The sequence below is a fragment of the Varanus komodoensis genome, unplaced genomic scaffold, assembly GCF_004798865.1.
Source record: "Varanus komodoensis strain SLA01 unplaced genomic scaffold, ASM479886v1 scaffold42, whole genome shotgun sequence".
NCBI classification, from domain to species: domain Eukaryota; kingdom Metazoa; phylum Chordata; class Lepidosauria; order Squamata; family Varanidae; genus Varanus; species Varanus komodoensis.
Genome location: NW_025335972.1, coordinates 4,240,064 through 4,264,311, shown reverse-complemented (window position 1 = coordinate 4,264,311; position 24,248 = coordinate 4,240,064). Strand labels below are relative to the sequence as shown.

General features: G+C 48.2%; 1 protein-coding gene across 1 annotated transcript; it reads right to left on the bottom strand.

Annotated features, from left to right (window-relative positions):
* Window positions 1–1,110: 1,110 nt before the first annotated feature.
* On the bottom strand, window positions 1,111–22,685 carry LOC123030134 (intercellular adhesion molecule 5-like). The gene is made up of 7 exons (XM_044443776.1): window positions 22,482–22,685; window positions 16,274–16,534; window positions 14,328–14,645; window positions 13,449–13,727; window positions 11,415–11,690; window positions 7,740–7,982; window positions 1,111–2,834 (listed from the first exon to the last, which is right to left on the bottom strand). Exons 1-7 carry the CDS (start codon window positions 22,537–22,539, stop codon window positions 2,578–2,580), a joined length of 1,692 nt encoding a protein of 563 aa, XP_044299711.1. The 5' UTR covers window positions 22,540–22,685; the 3' UTR covers window positions 1,111–2,577.
* Window positions 22,686–24,248: the final 1,563 nt, after the last annotated feature.

Genomic DNA, 24,248 nt, shown 5'->3' with positions numbered 1-24,248 from the left:
ACCAACAATGACAAACTCCCACTGTCAATTCTTAGCTGTAGATCATCCATTAGAGCAACCAAAGCAGTCTCAGCTCCATGTTCTGCTCTGAAGCCAGTTTGAGATGGGTCCAGAAAACCACTATCACTCAGGACCATCTGGAGCTGGAGAGATACTGCCCTCTCAACCACCTCACGAAGAAAACTGTTAAGAGTCCAGAGGGTTCAAATTTGGTTTCTTGAGGAGGGGCTGTACAATAACCTCCTCCAGGCAAGCAGGAACCCTTAGCCTCTCTAAAGGAGACATTGATTGATAATAGCTCCCTCAGTGTTTCCACCCCTGGACCACCAGCCGAGATAGACATGGATCGAGAGAGCAGGTGGTTTTTCAATGTGGCCAGGGACAGGACAGGACAGAATTACTGGCAGAGCTGGCTGAAGAATCCCCTAGGGCTGACTGGAACCCTATTGCATCCGTATGTCTTTGGGGGCGGACCATTCTAATAGGTCCATCAGCAGGTGCACAAAAACGGGGCTGTGATCTTAGCCTTGACCAAGCCAAGAGCAAGGGTGCAGAAACTGCAGTCTTTAATTTGGGCATTTTGCACACCAGGACATGGACCTATTTTGGTCAATATTCTCAAACAGCAACTGTTGGAGAGCCAAGCCAAGTGCTTCCTGCTGCACCACAGTCTTCTGGCAAGGCAGCCAAGGCGGCTAAAACACCGGGGGGGGGGGGGGGGGGGGGGAGCAAGCTGGGCACAAAGATGTCAAAGGGCCAGACATCCTCTTCCTCACCAGTCCCCAAGCCCCTCACCAGCCCTGGATGTAGGGTGCCAGGCAGAGTCTCTGTCCTCTGCAGCAGCAGGCCTGCCAGTTGGTTGTTGCACAAGGCTGCTGGAGGGCCAGACCAGATGCTTTCCACCTGCACCAATGGTCTTCTGGCAAGGATGCCGCTGTTCAGAGTCCAAGTCAGCTAGCTAGAGACCCCCTTTTCCTGATGCACCTTTCCATTTCTATTCAGGTTATCTCTTTTGTTTTTTTCATCTGACACTTCTGAGGAGTTGCCCCCTTAAATTTTAAATAATTTATGCTTCTGCAAGCCCTGTGGTCTTCCCAAACCTGCAGATTCTTATTTATCTATCCATTTTATTTCTATGTCACCTAGTGACCAAATTACTCTTGGCAGTTCAAAAAAATTTAAAACCATAAAATACAACATAAAAGGTTCTAATGTCTAAAACTGCAGTAAAGAACAGAAGTAGAACAGTACAAAAATTAAAATACAATAACAATTAAACCAGAAACCAAAGACCAAAATCCCTGGGAAGATTAACCTGATGCCAGAAAGAGTACCCTGTAGGCACCATTAGCTTCTCTGGAAAGCTCATTGCACAACTGGGGCTCCACAATTCCAAGGCTCTCTTCATATGAGTCACTTGCTTTGGCAGGGGCTCCTGGAGCAGAACCGCTGAGCGTAGGTATTTATGGGAGATGTCCCTTCACATAATGTGGCCTCAAGCTCTTTAGGTCTTTGAAAGAATTTCTTCCCTCTTGTTTCTCATTGACCCTGTTGTGGTCTCACATATTAAGAAGTTGCTGTTACTCTTCCTGCCATAAAGCATGAATGTAAAACCATTATGTGCAAGACAGAATTAGAAAGACTTGCTCGGTTTAGAAGAAAAAAAATAATCACATTTGGGAAGCTGCATGAAAAATAATTTGCAGTTCCTTTAACTAAATGGTTGTGTGGGTGCTCAGCATCCAGAATGCAATCTCAAAGTATGGCAAATTATTACGTAGAATATTGGAGTCAAGGAGTTTTCCAATAAGACAAGTTCTGTGATACAGTTTTCTTCCTATTCTAACAATTTCACATGTGTTACATACAGACATAAAAAATTAAATGCCTCAGGTGGGTGTCTTCACATATGCATGTGACTCTGCACCATTTTGCCAACTGGTTCTGATGCTTTTAACCAGCAGGGGCATGGAAAACCTAGGCACACACAACCACACAATGCAGCATTCCTGTTTTAAAGAAATATTCTTCACCGATAGAGGATGATGTTCTCTGCCTTTCCTTTATACCAGCCCATTTCAATGCTCAGGAGCTCTTCTGCTTAGGAAAAGTATTATGTTGGCATTCAGGTTCATTAATTCCAGTCAGTTCAAAGTTATATGACACATCGTATTTTTGCATAAGACAATCCCAAGTTTTCATACCAGGAGACAAAACTAGAAAACCATCCAGGGTTCCTGCTGTAGATCATAGAAGCCAGAAGAGGTTTGGTCTTTGGTTGGTCTTTGAGTTAGTGAAAGCTGTCAGGTCTCTTTTAAGCCTTCCAGAGCTGTCCAGTCACCTCTTCAGCTAAGCATCTGGAGGGCAGCCCTGGATAGAAGAGGAGGCCTTAACAAGAAGACACGTGGCCCAAGTCTCTGAGCCCATCTCTCTGGGTGGGCGTCTTCATAGTGAAGGTTACCAGTCACTGCCTGAAAGTTTAACCACCATCGCTTTCCAAATAATCCTCCAAGACAAGTCCAACTGGAATACTGCCCATCTGTAGCTCTGCTTCTGCAGAATGCTCTCTGCCCCCAGCTAGCTGAGATCAGCTTGGTTTGCCTGCATAGGTCTGTGTTCCTCTTCATTATTTGGCTCATTCTCATCAACCATCTGCACATTGCCATTCGGTTGTATTGGCTCCAAAGGGTAGCTGCATGATTGCCATTTCCTCTTTACATTGTATTTGTCTCTCTTCTTGGATTGTTTATGTGATAAGACTAGAATAACGGCCACAATAATTACACAAAAAATAACTGCTGCGATTATTATTATATGAACGTTGCGCTGGAAAACTGTGAAATGAAAAGACAAACAAGTTAAAATTAGATGCCTAAGAATTCTACAGAGTTGCAGTTCTGCAATCTGAACAAGACATTTGCAGAGAAAAGGCAGGTTGCTTACCTGTAACCATCGTTCAAGTGGTCATCTGTGTATTCACACATACGGGCTTAAGCAACAGCAGAAGGCCTAGGTTGGCAGAAACCTCTACAGCTCAGCGTCCTGGAGTGGGCGGGGCCACCCGTCCCCTCTGGAGTCCTGCTAAGGGGGCTGGGGGGCACCCAGTCCCTCAGTGCCTTGGAGACCGCACCATCCCCAGGCATTCAAATGGACAGAGGCGTTAGCACAGTGCATGCTGGCTGATGACAGCTAGCAGGGCAGAGGGTGGGTTCTGTGAACACACAGATGACCCCTCAAAGAACGATGGTCACAAGTAAGCAACCTGTCTTTCTTCATCGTGGTCTCTGTGCATCACACACATATAGATGACTGGCAAGCTTACCCAGGTAGGATGGAAGGGCTGTCGTTGCTGTAGGAATGATGAGAGGAGCGCCCAGCCAAGAGGAGGCTTGCCTTGCAAGGGTATCAAGACAGTGGGGCAGCCAGAAGTTGAGGGCATGGACCACATGGTGGCCCTCGAGGTGCTGTGCATCTGGGTGTGGCAAGGGGTGGCCAAGGTGGTCCAGGAGTGGGTGGAATGTGTGCTTGGGCATGCGGTGAGGCTGAAACCTACATCGTCCAGACTGGGCAAATGGAATAGGGAACTCATGTGCAGTGCCTGTGGGGGAACAGGAGCACTTCCTTTTCCCACCATACAGTGCACGAAGGGCGGCACGAGCAGTACGGTCGTCAGCGGGTAGCACGAAGCCAGGAGGCTAGGCACGGGAGGAACAGAGCGCCCTGCAATTCAGGCTGTGTGAGGATCACTTTCATGGACCCGGAGATAAACGTGGAGTAGTAGGGGTACAGAGAGAGACTCCTGCTCGGGTTCGTGGAGACCCAATGCGGCTCCCTTGCGCGGTGCTGCCTCTACCTCCACCTGCGGTGCTGTAAGTATGAGCGACTGTGGGGAGGCATCAGACTCAACGCTATGGCCAGGAGGGGGTGGCTGGGTAGTCTGAGAAATCGGAGCAAGTGAGGGAGGCTGCCCAGATAGAGCCAGTAGCTGCTCTGTTGTCTCTGCACTGTCTCTCTGCATTGGTAGATCAGTCAGGGACAAAGTCTGTCCCTCGGCATTGGTAGACTGAGCCTGTGACAGTGGTGAGGCCTCTACATTGGTAGACCAGCTGACATTGCGCGAAGATCGACCGAGCATCACTCTGAGCATGCACAGCCAGCCCCCTGCATTGGCACCAGGAGTCTCATGACATCACCTTGGTCTTGGCTGCACTGAGGAAGGCCAGAGGGATGGCCAGGTGCTCTCAGTGATGGTGACAAGCAGAAGAACCAGTAAGGTTGTGACTGGGAACCAGTGCAATGGCAATGAGCACATGAACAAGCCGCATGAGCAGAGGGTGCATGCACTGGCCTTGCAATGGTTCATGGGGCCACAGAGGTGCCGGGGAGCAGGCCAGAGCAGGGCCACGTCAGTGACAAGGCCTGGCATAGGTTGACAGTGGCAGGTAACGGGCCACAAGTGTGGCACATGGGGTGAGCCAAGGTGGTGGCAGGCAGCAGACCACAATGGCAGTGGCAGTCAGGGATGGGCTGTGGCAACGGAGGGCTGCAGGCCACAGTGGCGGCCAAGGGTAGACCACAGTGGCGGTGCATACAATTAGGCCATAGGGGTGGTGCCACCTGGAGGTAGGGCAGGCTGGTGGTGGGCAGTAGGCCGCAGATGTGGCAGTACCTGGAGGAAGGCCTTGGTGGTGGCGATGGCCGGAGGTAGGCTGCAGTGGCAGTACCTGTGCCCAGAGGCAGGCCGCAGTGGTGGTGGCCAGAGGTAAGGCTTGCAGCAGTGCCCAAAGATAAGGCTCATGGTGTCAGTGCTCTTCGGCAGGCCACGGCAGCAGTGGCAGCAGGCCATGGCACCTGGAGCTAAGGCTCACGGAGGTGCCCGAAGGGAGGCCGCAGCGACAGCCAGCCAACTGGCCAGCTGGGTGCTCTTTCCAGTGACTCAGGGGACCATGGTTGCAGCGAGTCCAGGGGCCATCTTCCTGGCCCTCTTCTGCAGTCAGGAGCTCCTCGACAGTTGTAGCAGAGGGCCAGTAGGCCATTGTGAAAAGGAGGACAAAGAAAAACAAGAAGAGTGAACTTTTTTTTTTAAGATGAGAGAGAAAAAGAAGGAAGCAAGAAGTGAATCAAACCTAAGCAGTGTGCAGTCGACAAGGAAGAATCCCATCCCCCACTTTATAGCAGGATTCCAGAGGGGATGGGCAACCCTGCCCGCTCCGTTACACCGAGCTGTAGAAGTCTCTTCCAACCAAAGCCTTCTGCTGTTGCTTAAGCCCATGTGTGTGTGATGCACAGAGACCACAATGAAGCTCACATCCTTTTGTTTTGGAAAGTTGAACATTCTAGCCCTCATGGATGAAAGATAATTCATGCAAGTTGCTAAATGCCGAATGCTCCAATAGATGGGCTTTGGCCAGGGAACACACCATAAGAGCATTGTGAGGGTCTCTACCTCTTTCCCAGGCTTCAAACGCTCTGCTGATTCCCAAAACTAAGTTGCTGCTTGAGCAATTGGCTTGCCTAATCCTCCAAAATTCATCTCTTCCTGAATACTCCCAGTGCTTTAAGAAAGTTGATAGCATAAGGCAACGAAGCTCACAGTTGCATGCATGTACAACCTGAAAAGCAGGATTTAGAGTATTTTAATATAACTTGTGCTTTTGGTTCATTATAGGGGCCATAGGATTCAGCATAAGGAGAGTTGACTCCACTGATAGGGTACACAGGCCATCTTTCAAAAGAGTTGAAGGGGTTCAGAACAAATAACATTCCCTATAGCAAAGACAGTTTAACAAAAATTTGGTATTCCATGAGAAGAAGAATTATCTCTCCAATTTCTACTTTGATGACTACAATAGAAGCATACCATGGAAAATATTTAAGGAAAAATAATGATCTTATAACATATGGAGAAGTTGATCAACAAGGACAAATCAAGCCTTAGCAAGAATGAAAAGGAAAAAATACAAAATGTTTTCTCTATTATCAACCGGTCTCAAGAGTCGACAGACATACAGACAGACAGACAGATAAAACTATACTGCGGTCAAAGACCAGCTCCATTGAATAAATACATGGATTTAAAAAAAGAAAAAATACATAAAGGATTGTCTATATTAAAACCCCACTCAGATTAATAAATACTTCGACACACATCAGTCATCTTAAATCGGTCTCAAGGGTCAAAAAGGAAACCCAGACAGGAAAAAGTATAGTAAGAAATCTAATAGATTTTCAGATGATAAGCATAAAAAATCAACTGCTAAAATGAATCTATATACAAGTGTTCTAATATGATACTAAAACTCAACAAGTCAAAACATGCATGATGAGCTGGATACAGAATTTTGAAGAGGAAATATTCTATCAATGGGAAATCCTATGGACAAAGGATATAAAATTACTGCTAGTCAAGCATTAAGAGAAAATTGGCATAAGATGTACTTTTGGTGGTATATTACCCTGAAAGGTATACAGAAAATGGATAAGCATTACAACAGAAAATGTTGGAAATGTAAAGAAACAGATGGAACTTTTTACCATATGTGGTGGACATGTGATAAAATCAAAAGATAAATGCAGAAAATTCTTAAACTTGACTTTCCTACAAATGCTGAGAGAATGCTACTGAGTATCCTGCTAGAGACTCCTTCAAATATTATGCCAGAGTTATTTAAATATATGATAATAGCAGCAAGATTGTTTAACTATTGAAGACTGGAAAAACAAGCTAGTTGAGTTTGCAGCAGTGGCAAAATTAACCAAAGAATTTTATGAAAAATGGAAAGCTTACTACAAGCAATTTAACTGATGTTTAAGAAAACAGACTCTCTAAAAATATGGTCAGTGATTTTTACTCTAACACTAAAGCTATGATATTTTCTACAATTAATTTTATAAATCATTAATCTGTATGAGAACCTTGATCAAGAATTGAATAACTTAATGTGACATGAACAGACAGAATTTTTTGCCTTTTTGTCAATTTGTTAGATACTGAAATTATATGCTATATTTGTGTAATATCCCTTGCTATCCTTTTTCCTATTCTTTCTTTCCAATGTATCTTACCTTATATGTATCTTTTATCATCAACAAAATTGAAAAAAAAAATCCTACAGCAGGGGTGCACATCTCATGCTCTCTCATGGCCAGAAATGCACCCTCCCAAGGGTGCCCTGATTCCTTGCCACTGCCAGGTTCCCTCCCCCAGCGATCCAGAAACAGATCCTTCTTTGCTCACTGCACATGTGTGTGTATATGCATCAGTCCCAGATCCTGAGCTGGTATTACCTGCATGCCTTACAGCCAAAAAGGTGTGTGTGTACACCCATGACAGATAGGGTGCACACAGTTAATCTGACCCAGAAGTGCTTGACTTTTGAAGCTGAGAGTAGGTTCCCTCAGTGTTGTCACCTGACAAAGGCTACTCAGCAAACCCATAGTTGAGGTGAGATCTGAGCATCATCCTGGTCCAAATCCAGACAGGCCTCTTTACAGTTTCACAATTCACACCTGCGTGTCATTAGAAATCTTTCTTCATCTTCAGGACTGAGCAACAGTTGAAAACAGTAAACTGTAAATCAGGCTGAGCTGGGTCACTGGCCAGGATTTTTATCTGTGATTATTTGGGGTAAGTTTATAACTCATAATTTGGACCTGTGTCACAGCATAGCAAATTGAAAAGGAACCTTATTTGCAAGTCCAACAATTCCTTTGTTTTTTTTAAAAAAAGGTTAACTTACATTTAACTTCTATGGTCACATTTCTAACTTCATGGCCATAATCGTTGGTGGCTCTGCAGTGATATATGCCACCATGCTCTCTCTGGACACGCTGCTGGACCCCAATATTGTAAGACGTGTCACCTTTCTTGCATTCAACAGTTGGTGGTGGGTTTCCCTGGGCAGAACAGGTAAGAGTCTCTTCACTATCCTCTGTCCAGGTCAACTTAGTAGGGCAGCTGGAGTCATTCATCTGGGGCCCATCTAGAATGAAGAAAGCAACAGCATGAAGAAATGACAGCATCCTATTCCAGCATACAAAGCTGAAGCAGAGTTGGAAATTATACACAACTCAGGTAGGGTGCACTGGATCTATAGCACACCCTGGAAGGTACATAGAAGTCATGTTCCATAGGAACCTTGGAGAGAAACAGTAGTATGTGGTATGGGTTTCATGCTTCACCATGATTTATTTTGTCATGTGACCCCAGAAATATGATGTCCATGTGGCTACCATACAGTCTGTTGGAAACAGTGGCCGCTGCTGGAGGAGACACTCCTCCCTGCATCCTCCTCCACCCAGAACTGCCTAGCAAGTGATGCACCAGTTCCAGCTATGCTCCAATTGGCTTCTCCGTGCTCTCCTCCACCTCTTACTTTTCTGCTGTCCTCCAGATGCCCAGCTGTGGTTTCACAATACTGCTGGCAGCAGAAAAGCATGTCGTGCCACCTGCAGGAGCAACCTTGGAGACATCCATGTTTGGTGCGCCTATCTGATTGCTGTAGTTCACACAAACACCACTCATGAGATGCTCTGCCACTGCTTTTCTGGCAGAAGCATCTCGGCCCTCTCCACAAACTTGCAGCTACAGAAGTGGGCTCATGGGCTATATGTGGGGCGTTGCAACAGGGAGATTGTCCCCAAACGCCATCTCCTCTGCTCCTATTTCATCCCTTGCATTCCTTGGGACTGTCAACAAGCCCCACTGTCACCTTCCCCCTGCCCTCGCCCTGAAACTGTCAACCCTGCAGCTGGGCATGAGGTGCAGGAGATCCACACCAGTTTCCCAGTAGACCTGGCAGAACTATTTGTGAAGGTTCCACTGGTACAGCCTCCATCCCAGCATGGATACCAGCCCACTTCCAGCAGTAGCCATGTTAGTGTCCCTCAGGCCTTCCTGCCTGCCTGGCAAAGAGATGTGGGGGTGGTAGACAGGGCCATGATGCAGATCCTTCCCTCACAAGCCACTCTCAGAGCCCCTAGTGCATTGCTGCAAGCTAGCTATGTGCATAAATGTATAGACACATGTCTGTGCAGTTAGAGAGTGGGCAGTGCCAGGCGTAGTGCATGGTGCATGTAGTGCTTTTCAGGGTGGGGTGAGAAGCTGTTTGTGTGTGGAGGGGGGAATACTATGTGGACACAGCTGTAGGGCAGCAGGGCTCACACTCAAGCAGATGCTCCTGCTAGCTTTGATTAGCATACAGCTTGCCTTCCTCTTTGGCACAGCCAGCCTTTCCTTGCACCCAAGTCCCATGATACTGCAGAAATACGGACAAGCTCTACAACGGTGTTGTGAGCTGGCTGTGGGCATTGGGACTATATTAACAGTGTTGTATCTCTAGAAGAAAACAATAGAATAGGGAAGACCAGAGATCTCTTCAAGAAAATTGGAGATATAAAGGGAACGTTTCATGCAAAGATGGGCATGATAAAGCACCAAAATGGCAGGGACCTAACAGAGGCAGAAGAGATTAAGAAGAGGTGGCAGGATTACACAGAACTATACAAGGAAGAGCTTCAAGTCCCTGATAACCACGATGGAGTGGCCACTGACCTCGAGCCAGACATCCTGGAATGTGAAGTCAAATGGGCCTTAGGAAGTCTGAGCAACAACAAAGCTAGTGGAGGCGACAGTATTCCAGCTCAGCTATTCAAAATCCTAAAAGACGGTGCAGTAAAAGTGCTGCACTCAATATGCCAGCAAATTTGGAAAACTCAACAGTGGCCACAGGATTGGAAAAGGTCAGTTTACATTCTGATCCCAAGGAAGGGCAATGCCAAAGAATGTTCAAACTACCGCACCATTGCCCTCATTTCACATGGTAGCGAAGTCATGCTCAAAATCCTACAAGCTAGGCTCCTGCAGTATGTGGACTGAGAACTATCAGAAGTACAGGCAGGATTTCAAAGAGGCAGAGGAACTAAAGATCAAATTGCCAACATACGCTGGATCATGGAGAAAGCTAGGGAGTTCCAGAAAAACATCTACTTCAGCTTCACTGACTATGCTAAAGCCTTTGATTGTGTGGATCACAACAAATTGTGGCAAGTTCTTAAAGGGAAGGGAGTACCAGACCATCTTATTTGTCTCTTGAGAAACCTATATGGAGGTTAAGAACTGGGCATGGAACCACTGATTGGTTCAGAATTGAGAAAGGAGTTCGGCAAGGCTGTATACTGTCGCCCTGCCTATTTAACTTATATGCAGAGCACATCATGAGAAAGGCGGGGCTAGGTGAATCACCAGTTGGAATTAAGATTGCTGGGAGAAATATCAACAACCTCAGATATGCAGATGATACCATTCTAATGGCAGAAAGTGAAGAGGAACTAAAGGGCCTCTTAATACGGGTGAAAGAGGAGAGCGCAAAAGCTGGCTTGAAACTCAAAATTAAGAAGACTAAGATCATGGCATCCGGTCCTATCACTTCCTGACAGATAGATGGGGAAGAAATTGAGGTGATGACATTTTATTTTCCTGGGTTGCAAGATCACCGCAGACGGGAAATGCAGCCAAGAAATTAAAAGACGCTTGCTCCTGGGGAGAAATGCTATGGCAAATCTAGGCAGCTTACTAAAAAGCAGAGACATCACCCTGCCAACAAAAGTGCATATAGTCAAGGCTATGGTTTTCCCAGTTGCAATGTTTGGCTGTGAAAGCTGGACCATAAGGAAGGCTGAGCGCCAAAGAATTGAGGCCTTTGAATTGTGGTGCTGGAGGAGACTCCTGGGAGTCCCTTGGACTGCAAGGCGATCAAACCAGTCAGTCCTAGAGGAGATCAACCCTGACTGCTCTTTAGAAGGCCAGATACTGAAGATGAACCTCAAATACTTTGGTCACCTAATGAGAAGGAAGGACTCCCTGGAGAAGAGCCTAATGCTGGGAACAACTGACGGTAAAAGAAGAAGGGGACGGCAGAGAATGAGGTGGCTAGATGGAGTCACTGAAGCAGTCAGTGTGAGCTTAAGTGGACTCCAAGGGATGGTGAAGGACAGGAAGGCCTGGAGAAGTGTTGTCCATGGGGTCACGAAGGGTCGGACGTGACTTCGCAACTAGCAAAATTTCCTACCTCACAGTAGGGTGTGGATGCTTCACACCACATCACCATTTTCCACGCCCTCTCCCACAGCTCTTTTTAGGTGTAGGAAGTATGCTATTATTTGGAAATGGCCCGAAGAAATATTTATTTTTGCAATTCTGCTTTTTCACAACCCTGAGGATGCCCCCCGAGATAAAATAACATGTAAAGGGGGTGATCTTAATCCCACAAAGAATCTAGAAGGAGAAGCCACAGAAAAGTGGCAAGTTCAAAGCCTCATGTAGAATAGCCCAAGTCGATGGGTCAGACGCCCATTCGCGACTAACAACAACAATCTCTATGAATAAAATACTGCCCGAACTATTTCCTACTCACAGAAGACAGTGAGGTATACCAAGGTCTCTTTTGCAACTGGATGTCCATCAACCATTCGTGCTACTTGACATGTGAATTCTCTCCCATCATCCTCTTTGCGAGTTGTCAGTGCATATTGCAAGAAAGGAGGGTGTCCATTTACTAATAGGTGCTTGCCATCGCTGAGATGCATTACAGTACCAGAGCAGCCCGTCTCATTACACCTGCAAGTAATGAGCACACTTTGATTGACGAGGATCTTTGGTTGATCAATGCCCAGGATGGGTTTGGGCAAACCTGCAAGAGAATAGAGCAGACCAGTCATTGCACATCTCATTTGTTTGAACCACTATTCATAGTAAGATACAGAATACTACTTGTCAAGTTAACTAAGGTGCCTCTGAAATAAGGTCCTAAGTCAGATGGTAATATGGTTATTAAATAGAGCCCCCATGTTCAGAGGCAGTATATCTGTGCTGTGCAAAATAAGAGATACTGGAGAACAAGCACAGGTGGGAAAATACAACATTGCTTTCCGCCCTGCAGGTGGCCTTCATAGAAACAATGGGATAGATAAGTTTTACCCATTTAGACTGGGGTGAGGGCCCTGGGCCCTTCACATATGGTTGGATTTCAAGTCCCAGCAGTCCAAACCTGCATGACAAATGGTCACAGGTGATGGGAGTTACAGACCTACAACAGCTGGAGGACCACGATACACAAAGTGGAAGGACATCCCAGGCATTTGTTATTCCCCTAACACATGCTCACTGCACTGCTTCTTGGCATGGAAAAGTTGGCCTGACTCCATCCCCTGGAAGAATGCTTTCAAGACTGCTAATGAAATTAGGGATGTGCAAGGAATCTGTTTTGGGGATGGGATTCTGACAGATTCCCTGGGCTTGGTTTCCTGGGCTCCTTTCAGCATTCCCACTGCTGTGAATCTCGGTCCCTGGGAGGTGCACCCATCGTCCTCTGAGAACTGAGCACTGTGTGATTCTTTCACATCTCTTTTTCACAGAGACAGAGGCTGCTGCGTGTGACACGGAAGAACATTGCCAGTTGAACAAACTGTGTTCCGAGAATTTCTTCTTGGCTTGGGTGGCTTAGCATGCCTGAGCCAAGACCAAGAGGATGTCTGTGGACACTAGGGACAGATCCCACAGAGCTTCTTCACAACCATAAGCCAAATATCCAGTCTTCTGCTCTCCTGTTATGGAGAGCAGGTTAGCCACTTGCATCCCTCTCAGGCACTGTTTTCCGAATGACAGGCCATTCAGGCCCATGGTGAATGAGGAAGTATTGCCCCATCACGACACTGATGAATGGGGATGGATGGAAGGAAATAAATACACTCTGTGCATTTGCAGGTTACCTTGGGTGCATTCAGGCATAGGGTGGGGGTTATAAATTAGGGAAGCTTCAGGAATTGTGAGCTTTGCAAATTCTGATGGAATTTGACAGCATGGATTACTGTACATGTTGAAATTTAGCTATTCACCGGGATTTGTCCATCCCAGTGTCCCAACACAGTTCTCAGTTCAAACTCCACACCCCACAATTCAACATGCAATTTCAAATGCATTTTTCTTTGTGTGTGTGTGTGTGTGTGTGTGCACACACGCACTCGCGCATAGTGTGACAAAGCATCTAGGGGGTAGAGAGTGGGAGTTTGCAGTGGTTCCTGTGAGTTGGGAATGTCAGTGAAGAGCACTTTTACATCTATGCCAACTCATTTGTACTTTGTGATGGAGCACTTCCAAGTGCTACCCTCAACCTGAGTAGCTTCAGTGCCCTTATTCATCACATTCCATTCCTCTGCACATGATCTTGCTCAGGGGCATGGACTGGATCCAGGCAAGGTTTGCTGAACACAGGACCCAATGAAAATAGCCATGGGACAAGTCCCATCAATGGCAAACAGGACCAAGTTCAACTAAGTTTGAAGCCAGCCATTATTGTGGCTTTTGCTGTCAAAATGAAGGCAAGTTCAAATTTCAGCTCTCTTCTTGTCTGACTGGATGGAAAAATGAACAAAACACAGTTGATACTCACTGTACACATTCACTGTCTTCTCAACCCTTCGGCTCACTCGCCCCAGAGAGACTGTGCAGAGCAGCGTGTGTTCTCCTGTGGACGAGGAAGACACCAGGGCCTGCGCGCTCACACTGGACCCCGACACACTTGTGCTGAGGTTCCAGCTCTTCCCTGCAAACTGCAAATCAAACTGGGCCTCCTCAGCTGGGAAAACTCCAGACACATGGCAGTGGACAGCCATCGTGGTATTGGTCTCCATGACAAGCGGGGCTTCCAGGTGGGGATCCGAGGAAAAAACTGTCAAGACAATAACAGAACCATGCCAGTTATCTAAAGAGCAAGCGCAGTCAAGATAAGAACTTCCTCAGATAGCAGTTGGTGAGTGCAGGTGCCAACAGAAATGGAGTCAAACTGTTCCGCTGAGAAGCAAAAGTGATGAATCAACCTGGGTGGAGCATGCACAGAAGTCCAAAAAGTCTTAAGGAACAAATCCAAGGAGATAAAAACACCTGCAAAACCCAGCTCAGGTAGGCATAAATGTGTTCAAGTACTTGCAGAGTACTGCTGAGCACTTGCTGCCTTCTCTGGATGGAGCAATGGAAAAATTAGAAGCACAAGCATGAAAACAATTTGCAAATCAGCTCTCGGTTCTTTGCACCTTGCAAGGAACTGCTGCACTTCAGTAATACATGGAACTATTTCCATGTTGGAGGGAGAACTGGAACCAAAAGGGATTGCTTTTTGAGAAGTGCCAGAGAAATTGAATAACCCATGTGGGGAAAATCACCCCTACAGTTGCAAAAAGTGTGCATCATGAAACATTTGTGAGTGGATTTATGCTCATTGGCCTGTTACAAGTTTTCCACAAGGGGACTGGAGCAGTAAGCACAAACTCACCAACAGACACCAGTGATTCGTTGTCAGATGCCCTTTCAAAGAGTGGCCCTTCCGGTCTCAGATCTAGTGCTGCATGGCAGGTGATTTCTGCCCTGTGATCATCCTGCTGAGCAATTATCTGATGGGTCACCAGGGCATCGGTAGCTGCAGGTACAGTGTGATTCTCAAATGTCTCCACCAAAAGCTCTTCTCCCCCTTTGAGCAAGGTCACAATGAGGTTCCGGATGGGGGCAACACTGGAAACCCGGCAGGTTAAGTTGTACGGCTTGCCCACCTCCATTTCTGGCACCGGGTCCAGCACTACATGCTTTGGAGCTTCTGGAACAGAAAAAATGTGGCAATTAATGATTAGTATCATTAACAGGTGATGAAAGAGAAAAAGAATGGACTTTCTGACTGAGCTTGCACAGCACAACCAACAATTAAAAAAAAATAGTTATTTGTCGTGTTCTCCAAACCCAATCGTGGTGATCAGCCATTGTGCATTATCATGGTTGTCAATGTGATGATTGCTTGTTGTGTTGTTTGAACTCAGACCACACAACCCATCATAGTGGAAGCTCCAGAACAAGACAGCCACTTGGCAAGAGCAGCAGTTGGCCCTCTCGCCAAGCAACTAGCCAGAGCACAGCTGACCACTGTCCCAATTTTGCACAGTTGTCAGAAGCATCCTGTCTCCTCCTGCCGCAGTTCTTTTTGGGGCAGAGATTCCTAGCTGATTGCCTCCCCACTTTCACCTGAGAGGCTTCCCCTCCCACAGGAAGAGGGACAATGGCCCTCTCGGCAGGAGTGCCCCTCTCCCCCACACTCTCCCCCGAGAGAGAAAAGCCCCTAGGCCAAGCGGAAGAGGGGAGAATCAGCCTGGCGGAAGAAAGGGGCAAGGGTGCCTACCATTTCTTGCTCCTGCTTGGGTGACAGCTGCTGCAGTCGCCTTCCCGAGCTGCTTCCTCCCAAGCAGCAGCAAGGAAGCGGGAGAGGGGCTCAGCGGAGCTGCTCAGTTGTCAAGGCAGCCTCACCCAGCTCACCTCCTGCCTTGCTGCACTTGCCCTGCAGTAAGGCGTCCAGGCATCCATTCCGTGAGATGGCCCCAGACCGGGCAGCCCAGAAGCACACACACCTTCCCATCACCGGTGCAGCCTGAGCCCCTTACGCCAAGGCGGGAGCCAGGTGTGGCTCCACGGCTGAGTGGGGATGCCCCAGTCATCCCCACCAGGCACACTCCAGCTCCTGCCCGTGCTGCTGAGTCCCAGACAGCTGCTGCAGCCCAGCTCCAGCCCTGAGGATGGGGCAGCAGCATGCAGTGGAGGCGGCAGCGGGAGATCCCCTGCAGCTGGAGGCGGGGTGCTCCCCCAGTACCCCCATCTGCTTGAGGGCATGAGTCCCATTGCAACTCTGTCAGCCACTGTGAGCTGAACTCAGCCCGCAGTCAGGCTGTCAGAGAGAGGGGTCCCACCCTCCCCACAGAGCCTCACAATGATGGCTTATGGGTGAGCGTGCCAAGAATGGCAAGGGTAGCTTTTTGCTATGATGAAATTGGCTGTTCAGGTTTGGATGACATGACAATTTACTGTGGATAACATAAACCCTAGAGAAGGCCATGGGTTCTCAGGGTGACTTTTTTTAAATAAACAAGCTGCCATGGACAAAGCAGGCCAGGCTTGGATGAAACCAGATTCTAGCTGGACATAAAACTTCCTGACTGTTAGTACAGCAATGGAACCAGTTACCTGGGGAGGCCGTGGTGTCTCCCAGTTGGACAGCTGGCAGCCCTTGGTCAGGGATATGTTCGCTTGGAGGCCTGTACTGAGCAAGGGGTTGGACTGGATTGCCTTATCAGCCCTTTCCAACTCTACCCTTCTATGACGTGACAAGCCACCATGGCTAGTTATCCACGATAGTGTGTTGTGTCATAGCCAACCCAGAAAACATCCTGAGATGGGACTTACGGTAGACGGTAATCTCTGCCCGCTGAGGTTGTATGTTGCTACTTGTGCACTGAGCATAGCACAATGGGGTGGGTGCCCACTGATTGACACTGGTGAGATTGAAGGCCTTCCATGTCCTCCCGTTTCCTGCAGGAACCTGGTTCAAGCTGGTCTCAAGGCCAATTCCATCACAGTTGGAGCTGCAGTTCAACACAACGAACCCTCCAGATTCCACCACAAGTTTTTCTGGCCAAACTCTGATGAACTCTGCTTCCTCGGTTCCTGAAAGCACAACAGATACACAGTTTGTATGAAAATGCAGTCATAAAAGGGCAAGCTAAGATTGCAGTGGGAAAGTAAAGAGAGGAATGGACGAATGTAAGGACATACAACAGGCATGTAGGAAAGCAGATGGGGTTTATAAAGCACACAAGGGAGAAACAAGCTTCCCTGGGAAACAAGCACCCACCTGTTAATAGCTATTGCCCTTTCCAACTCCGTATGATGAATGTAATACGTTGTGACAGTTGAGTAATTGTCAGACGGTGCCTCGAGTTTGTGGAGGCCCTCAAGCAAAGAATGTTTTGCTGGGCCCCTCTTACATTGGTGTGCCCCTTATCACAGGTTTACCCGTCACTGGGGCCCAAGCTAGAGGTCCTCATCAGGGGTCTGCTGTCATGCTGAGATTCCAGGAGCTGCCCAAGTGTGCCAAGAACTGTCAAAATGGGTGTGGGCCTCAGGGAGGTGGGGTGCAAAATTTTGCAAAAATGAACATTTTTCCAGTGTTTTAGTTTCTATGGAATATTTTTTCTGTTTCAGAAGATAATCAGCAGCAATGAATTCTGGCTAATGGCACGCTTACTGCAAATGCAACATTTGGCAAGCTTGGCAGCTTTAATTGATGTGTTTCCAGTAATTAGAGAATACCTGCAAAAGTACATCCATGTCATTGAATGTATGCCTCAGTGTCAGGTGGAACTAGCAGTTTCCGAGAGTGAAACTGAAGGTGTCAAGGTGTGTAGGCAACCACAGTGAAGGAGAGTCAAAATACATGACTAGTTAACAGCTTCTTTGGGCTGTGAAAATCCATTAGTGCATCACTAAGCTTCTAGTCCCTTTGTTTTTTCCCCTTAAAATTTAATCAGTGTAAAGGAAGTGATGAAATGACTATATAGTAGCATACTGAAATTATGTTACGAGAGCAATTCTGTGATCCTGACAGTGTCAGAGGAATGACCCCTTGCTGAGTTCAGAGGCAGTGCTCCAAGATCCTGTGCACCTGTTTGAGCAGGTGTGGAGATCAGAGGGGGAAAGCAGGGTGCTCTGGCAGGTGGGGGCAGAAGACCAGAGTCCACCAGACAACTTGTCCTGAGCCTCTTTCACTCACCTTCCCTCCCCCTCCAAAGTACCCTTGCAAGATGAGCTAAAAAGCCCTTGATGTAATTTAATTTAATTTAAGCATTTATATGCCAACCTTTGCAGCAGCCTCAGGATGGCTTACAGAAATAAAAATAACAATATAAATAGCAATACAGTCTTATAAATAGCATTAAAAACTTTCCACAATAAAACAAATTAACAACAATATATCCTCTCCTAATTAAAGAAAGAAAAAACAAAAGAAAATGAAGATGCGACTGTATTAATTAACGATATTATTAAAATTAGTGATGTTAGGTATTAAAAAGATGGTTAAATAAAAAAGGTGCCAGAAAGAGTAGAGAGTCGGCACCAGGCAGACCTCTCTGGGGAGCATGTTTCATAGGCTGGGTGCCACCACAGAGAAGACCCTCCTCCACTTGGATACCCTCTGTAACTCCCTCAAAGAGAATTCACGGAGCAAGGCCTCCTCTGCTAATCTTAAGGGGCATGAGGGCATATAGGGGAAGAGACGTTCCTTCAGGTCTCCTGGGCCCAAGCCGTTTTGGGCTTTATAGGTAAGTACCAGCACCGTGAATTGGGGCCGGACTTCAACTGGAAGCCAGCAAAGCTGATAGAGGACTGGAATTATGTGGGAATAATGGCCAGTCCCCATCAGTGGCCTGGCAGCTCTATTTTGTAGCAGACCATTTTCAAGGGCAGCCTCACACAGAGCGTGTTACAATAATCCAACCAGAAATTTACCAGGGCATGTGTCACCGTTACTAGGCAGTGCTCGCCCAGGTGAGGACGCAGCTGTTGGATCAGCCAAAGCTGAAGGAAAGCACTCCTCACCACTGCCATCACCTGGGCCTCCAGGGACAGCTCTGGGTCGAGGAGCACTCCTAGGCTGCGGACACTGTCCTTTAGAGGGAGTGCAATCCCGTCCAGGACAGGGTCAAAATCACTTATCTGAAAACCCAAACTGCCCACCAAAAGGACCTCTGTTTTATCTGGACTGAGTCTCAGTTTGTTGGCCCTCATCCAGCCAATTACCTCAGCCAGGCACTGGTTCAGGACAGCCACTGCCTCACCTGGATTAGATGTGAACGAGAGGTAGAGCTGGGTGTCATCAGCGTACTGAAGATTCCGCAGCCCAAACCTCCTGATGACCTCTCCCAGCGGTTTCATGTAGATGTTAAAAAGCATGGGGGACAAAATAGAGCTCTGTGGTACTCCATGGCAAAGCTGCCATGGCACAGAGCTAAAGTCCCCCAGCACCACCTTCTGAAATCAACCGGCCCAAAAAGGAGCAGAACCACTGCCATCCAGAGCCTCCAACTCCCAACCCGGCCAGCCTATCCAGAAGAATACTATGGTCGATGGTATCAAAAGCCACTGAGAGGTCCAGGAGAACCAACAGGGACGCACTCCCCCTGTCCCTCTCCCTGCACAGGTCATCGTACAGGGCGGCCAAGACAGATTCAACACCATAAGCGAGTCTGAAGCCAGACTGAAATGGGTCTAGATAATCTGTATCATCCAAAAGTGCTTGGTGTTGCCCCTTCCATGAGACCTGCAGGGCAGGAGGGTGGGGAGGTGAAGATAATCTCCACCGCCCCCCTTGCCCAGCACTGGGTGATCCATTGTCTTCAGGTTTAGGGGATTCCAGTCACTCAAGTTTAATTTGCCCTCTCAAGTGCCAAGATCAAACACTAGTGTCCTAGTGGAACAAAAAAGAAAGAAAAGAAAGAAATTGACCTCAGTCCTGTTTGCTGCACCTGAGCCTCTGAACTTGGAGGCTTCCAGGCATCCTGTGCACTGAGCAAGGTGGGTGCAGTGGCAGCGCTTGCCGCTTCCATTCCTGGCACCCAGATTTTATGAAGACAGAAGTTTTCAGCCACCTACATCAGGTACCCAGGAAGGGAAGAAAAGGGTCAGGTGCCGCTTGTATTCAAGATAACCCCTCAGCCCCACCCTCCTTTCCTCCCAACCTTTTATTCCTCTCTGAGATGCATCTGAGACCTCAGGGAAGCGGACAGTGTAGTCCTTTCAGGCCCCTTTCAGGGGTTCAGCCTTCAGAGGGCTGTAAGGTGCCTCAATTTAATTTGCATGAAAAGGGGATCAAGCTATTTTACATCGAACCATATTGGTCATTTTGATTTCTGTTCACCCCATTTGGAGATGCTTTTGGACTGCTTCGCAGCCCCATGTTGTTTAGTCATAGTTTGTCCGTGAAAACGTGTGGAATTTTAATTGCACTCCTACGCCAGCTGGCCTGGCCTAGGAGTGCAATAAGCATGCCGGACAGCGGCCTTCGGGGAGAAAAGGCGACATTTGCAGCGAAAGGAGGCAGCGACTGCAAGTGCCTCCCCGCCTCTGCTCTTACAACGGGGGGGGGGGGGGGGGGGGGGGGGGGGGGGGGGCGGCCCCCCCCCCCCCCCCCTCCACCGGGGGGGGGGGGGGGGACGGGGAGCGGAGGAAGGCAGCGACCCCAGTCCCCCAGCCTTACCGCTCTGGGTTCTGCAGCGGCAGGCGCGGCCTCACCCTCCGTCAGTAGGCGGCGCTGCCTCCCCGGCTCGCGGAAAAGGCCGTCGGGACAAGCCGTTCAGGCCTTCCGGGTCAGCTCCGTGCGCCTTAAGGGTAGCGCTCTGGCTGAGCATAGGCTGAGGACTATGCTCCGGCTGCATAGTCTCCTGTTGTGGTTATGCCAATATGCGAAGGAGAGAAGCTAGCATCTGACACCCTTGCAGTGAACTCCAGTGTTGCTACCCAGACTGGCAATTTTGGGGTGATTTAGGAAATGCAGTTGGGAGGCTATGAACTGAAAACCTATTCAGCAGCCTGAAGAAAGGAAGGGAGGGCAGAAGAAGGGGAGAGGGGGGTAGAGAGAGTTTGGGGCTGCAACTGTATATGTTTACCTGAGAGTAAATCTTACCAAATACAATTTCTAAGTAGACTCACATGGGTTTCTGATCCATGGCTGCAATCCTTGCCTGGGAATAAACACCACTAAACTCAGTTGCACTTATTTCTAAGTATCACATACAACTTGATTTTACCTATTTGCAGTATTTATATACTACTTGAAATCGAAGCAGTTTCTCAAGCGGTGAGCAGGTTGTGCTTCTATGTATGGAATTGTGCTGTCAATGAAGATTCTGTGAGCTGATGATCACGAAGCAGATGGAGTAATTTGGGTACAGTAAATGAGAAGGTGGAGAATGCCTTTTACAAATTCTGTAGTGTCTTTTTCTAGTATGAGTTCTAGGAGTTAACATCACTCTTCCAGACATGGCTTCCACCCAAGGTTTTTGTAAGATATGTTTCCAAGTGGGGCCCCTTGTCCCTAGTGCTCCCTAGCACTGGGTGTTTGTGCTCCCAGTAAGGCAGCATTCAAGGCACAGCAGGAGATTTGGCATGTTTGGGAGCCCACCATTAAGATAAAGGTAGCCCTCTTTCCTTCCAGGATGATCTATATATGGCTTTATTTAATTCCGTTTATTTTTCCCCCAGAGCTGGAGATTCTTCCCATCAATGTGAAGTAAGCTGGGGCGGAAAGGTCGTGACTGGTCCGCGATAAGCCAGTGAAGAATGGAGGGCAGCACTTGCTGGCCCATCCCAGGCAGCAGGTTGCTCTTGCCCACCTGTGTACCTGCCCCACTCCGCTCTCCCCTATCCAGTTCGGCTGCCAGTCTCTTCGTGGGACACTTGCATTCGGAGACTACCTGGTTCACACATCCCGAAAAACCACTGTCTTTAATGTACCCACAGGGTTTCCCCTTGTACCAGCTGATATTTTGAAAGTGCAAGTTGTGGCGGGGTGTGCTGTGCCATGTTGCATCCAGAGAATCCAGCCAGGGTGAGTTGCTCATTTGGCTAGCGTATCAGTTGCATGGGTGCTTTATGTTTCCTGTGTATGCGCACTGGATACAGTAAAAGAGGAAGTGTAAAAAGGAGCTCGTCTTTGGGCTTTTCTACATGAGTCTTTTAACCCACCATTTATCAAGGCTCCTTGCTTCCGGAGTTTTGTGGAATTAAGATGGCGCCTTTCCGCTCTGTGGCCTCCCCAGTTTTTTTCTGCCTTTATGTCGCACCACACAAGCACTAGGTGATGCTGGTATGGCAGAGTTGGGCCAAGTACAGCAGGGGTTGATGCTGCCCTTCTGGAATATATCAGACTTCCCTTGACAGGAGAAGAGAGGAGCTGTTATGCAAAGCACCTGCAAATGACCCTGAATGAGGAATCCTGAGCATACAAGTCCCTTGAGCAGAAAAGCTCATTGGGTCTGAGTTCTCTGCCACCAACAAAGCTGAATATTGTGCCTTCAGTAAAGCACAAAAGTTTATTTCCACTAAGGTCTGTTAACAATGCTTTTGCTAGTGCCTGTCTGCACTAACACCAAGTATGAATTCAGTGTTAGTCACAACAGGGGAAGCACAACTATCACATCTGTAGTTCTGGCTAAATATCTATGAAAATGCCCCCAGGGCAGATGAAAAGTGCATTTCTTGTGTCTTCTAACATTTAAGCCTGCACTTCTTGGGAAATTGGGAGTGGAGAACCTCCTAGCTTTTCCAGGCAGACCTGAGCAGGTCCACCAGCTTTTTCCCAGCAAAGGCATGAGCTTTGAGGGACAGATTCATCATCCATCAATAACTTTTCATCAATAGCTACTCATTGATAACTTCTAAGGTGGGGAAGTCCAGCGGTGCGCTTCGCTTCTTTGGATGAGGTCTTCGCGCGGAAAGCAAGCCAGCTCCCTCAGACAGGACTCCAGGGGCAAGGAGTGAAGGGGTGGTGGAAACCGGAGGGATGCAGGCTCAAAGCCACGACTTCAGCGGGACAGGAAGCTTTACGCGCCCTTACCGTTAGCAGCAGCCCTGGCGGCCGGGAGGAGGAGGAAGAAGGCGAAAAAGCGAAGCATCTCGGTCAGCAGCGAGGTCCGCCGCTCAGTGATGAGCGGGGCCCGATAAACCCCTGGAGACGCGTGCAGCAATCCGAATCAGTCCACAGGCGGAGGCGGCGGCCAGCGATGCTGCGAGGAGCGGCGGCGAGCGCGTGTGCTGTTGGCGCGAAGGTTTGTAAGTAAGTGGCGGGGCAGTTCCGGGAAGCCCTCCGCTTTCTTCTCAGCGCCCGCTAGAGACCGGGAAACTCCCTCGGGCTGTGTTTACGAACCGCAGGCTACCTGTGAAACGCCTGCAAGGGGAGGGGGCGCGAAGCTGCCAGAGGGACACGTGTCCTCCTTCGCCAGCGCGGGGAGACGAACTGCGCCTTGCACGCCACCCTCACCATCTCTAAGGAGCGGCTGTGGGGTTCGCGCAGCTGCTAGAATGGTTGGGGCGCTGCCCCCACTCCCGTGATCGTAGACCCAGAAGGGGCCATTCAGGCCATCGGGCACGTGCCCTTCTCTTCGCACGGATGCAGCGTAACGCGCCCAACAGGTGGTTTCCAGGGGCGTCTTAACAGCATCATGGGCCCCGGGCAAAGCAGTGTACTGGGGCCCCTAGGACAACTACTCACAGTGCAGTGCGTATCAGATACAATACAAAGCGGAAAAGAAATTAGCAATTAGTGAAGTACCTCTACGCCTTTGATCGGCATGTATCATATATGATGCAAGGTGCATTGAAGGGTTAACACACACAGATTAGTATGGGGCCCACGGGCAAGGGCCCATCAGGCCCATGCATTAAGACGGCCCTGGTGGTTTCCCAGTCTCTTCTTGAAATAACTGGTGAGGGAGTGCCCACCACCTCCCTCCACCTGGTAATCTGCTAGGAAGAGTTTTTCCCAGATGTTCAACTGAAATCTGCCTTCCTATGACTGCGGCATGTTATCTGCTGGCCTGCAAGTAGGACCTTCACTGTGAGACGCCGTTTCATCCAGTAGGCCTGCTGCGTGGGCAGTGCCTAACCATAAACAAAACCCATGCCGAACTATTCCACTTGAACTTTATTCAGATCAGTGCTCCAGATTTCATATCTGTTCTTGAGCCAATGGAATGGGTCTGGAAAAAACGTTCTTTTTTGTTTTTCAGCTAATAATTCAGTGCAATGCAAGTGTAAATTCTCTTTAACAGAACCATTAAAAACAATATCAACATATCCACTGTAAATCTAATGTTGCATCACACCAAAATATAGGACACTACAGCCATATGTCAATATGGTAATTATACTAAATGATGAAATAGTCATTATAAGCTGGTATATGCACAGCTTGACACTGAAGCAATTGAGAAGAACATGCATAGGCTTTGGGGAATTTTTGAGTGACCAACCCATTGTGGGTATCAAGAACTGGCTACTGCTTTGCCAAATGGCAAAGGTTCTTTCTGCTGAGGGATTTCAAGGTAATCGACACACAATTGTGAAGGGGAAGAAGTTGATTTTCCTTTGAAATTTTCCCAGTTAGCCAAAGAGAAGAAATCAATAGGTTGCATGTAGAGGATGTATGCTTCCATCCCCTCAGTCTTCTGGGATCCCTGGAAGACAATGGATGGTGCAACGCTGGTCCATAGTACAGCTTGGGCTGAGGTCCCCAGCACTTGGGCCCAGCTGGCACTGGCTTGCTACCCGCCTTACTGTAGCTCTCGGTTTTCATTTGATCACAAAACAGCTGGTTTATGTGATC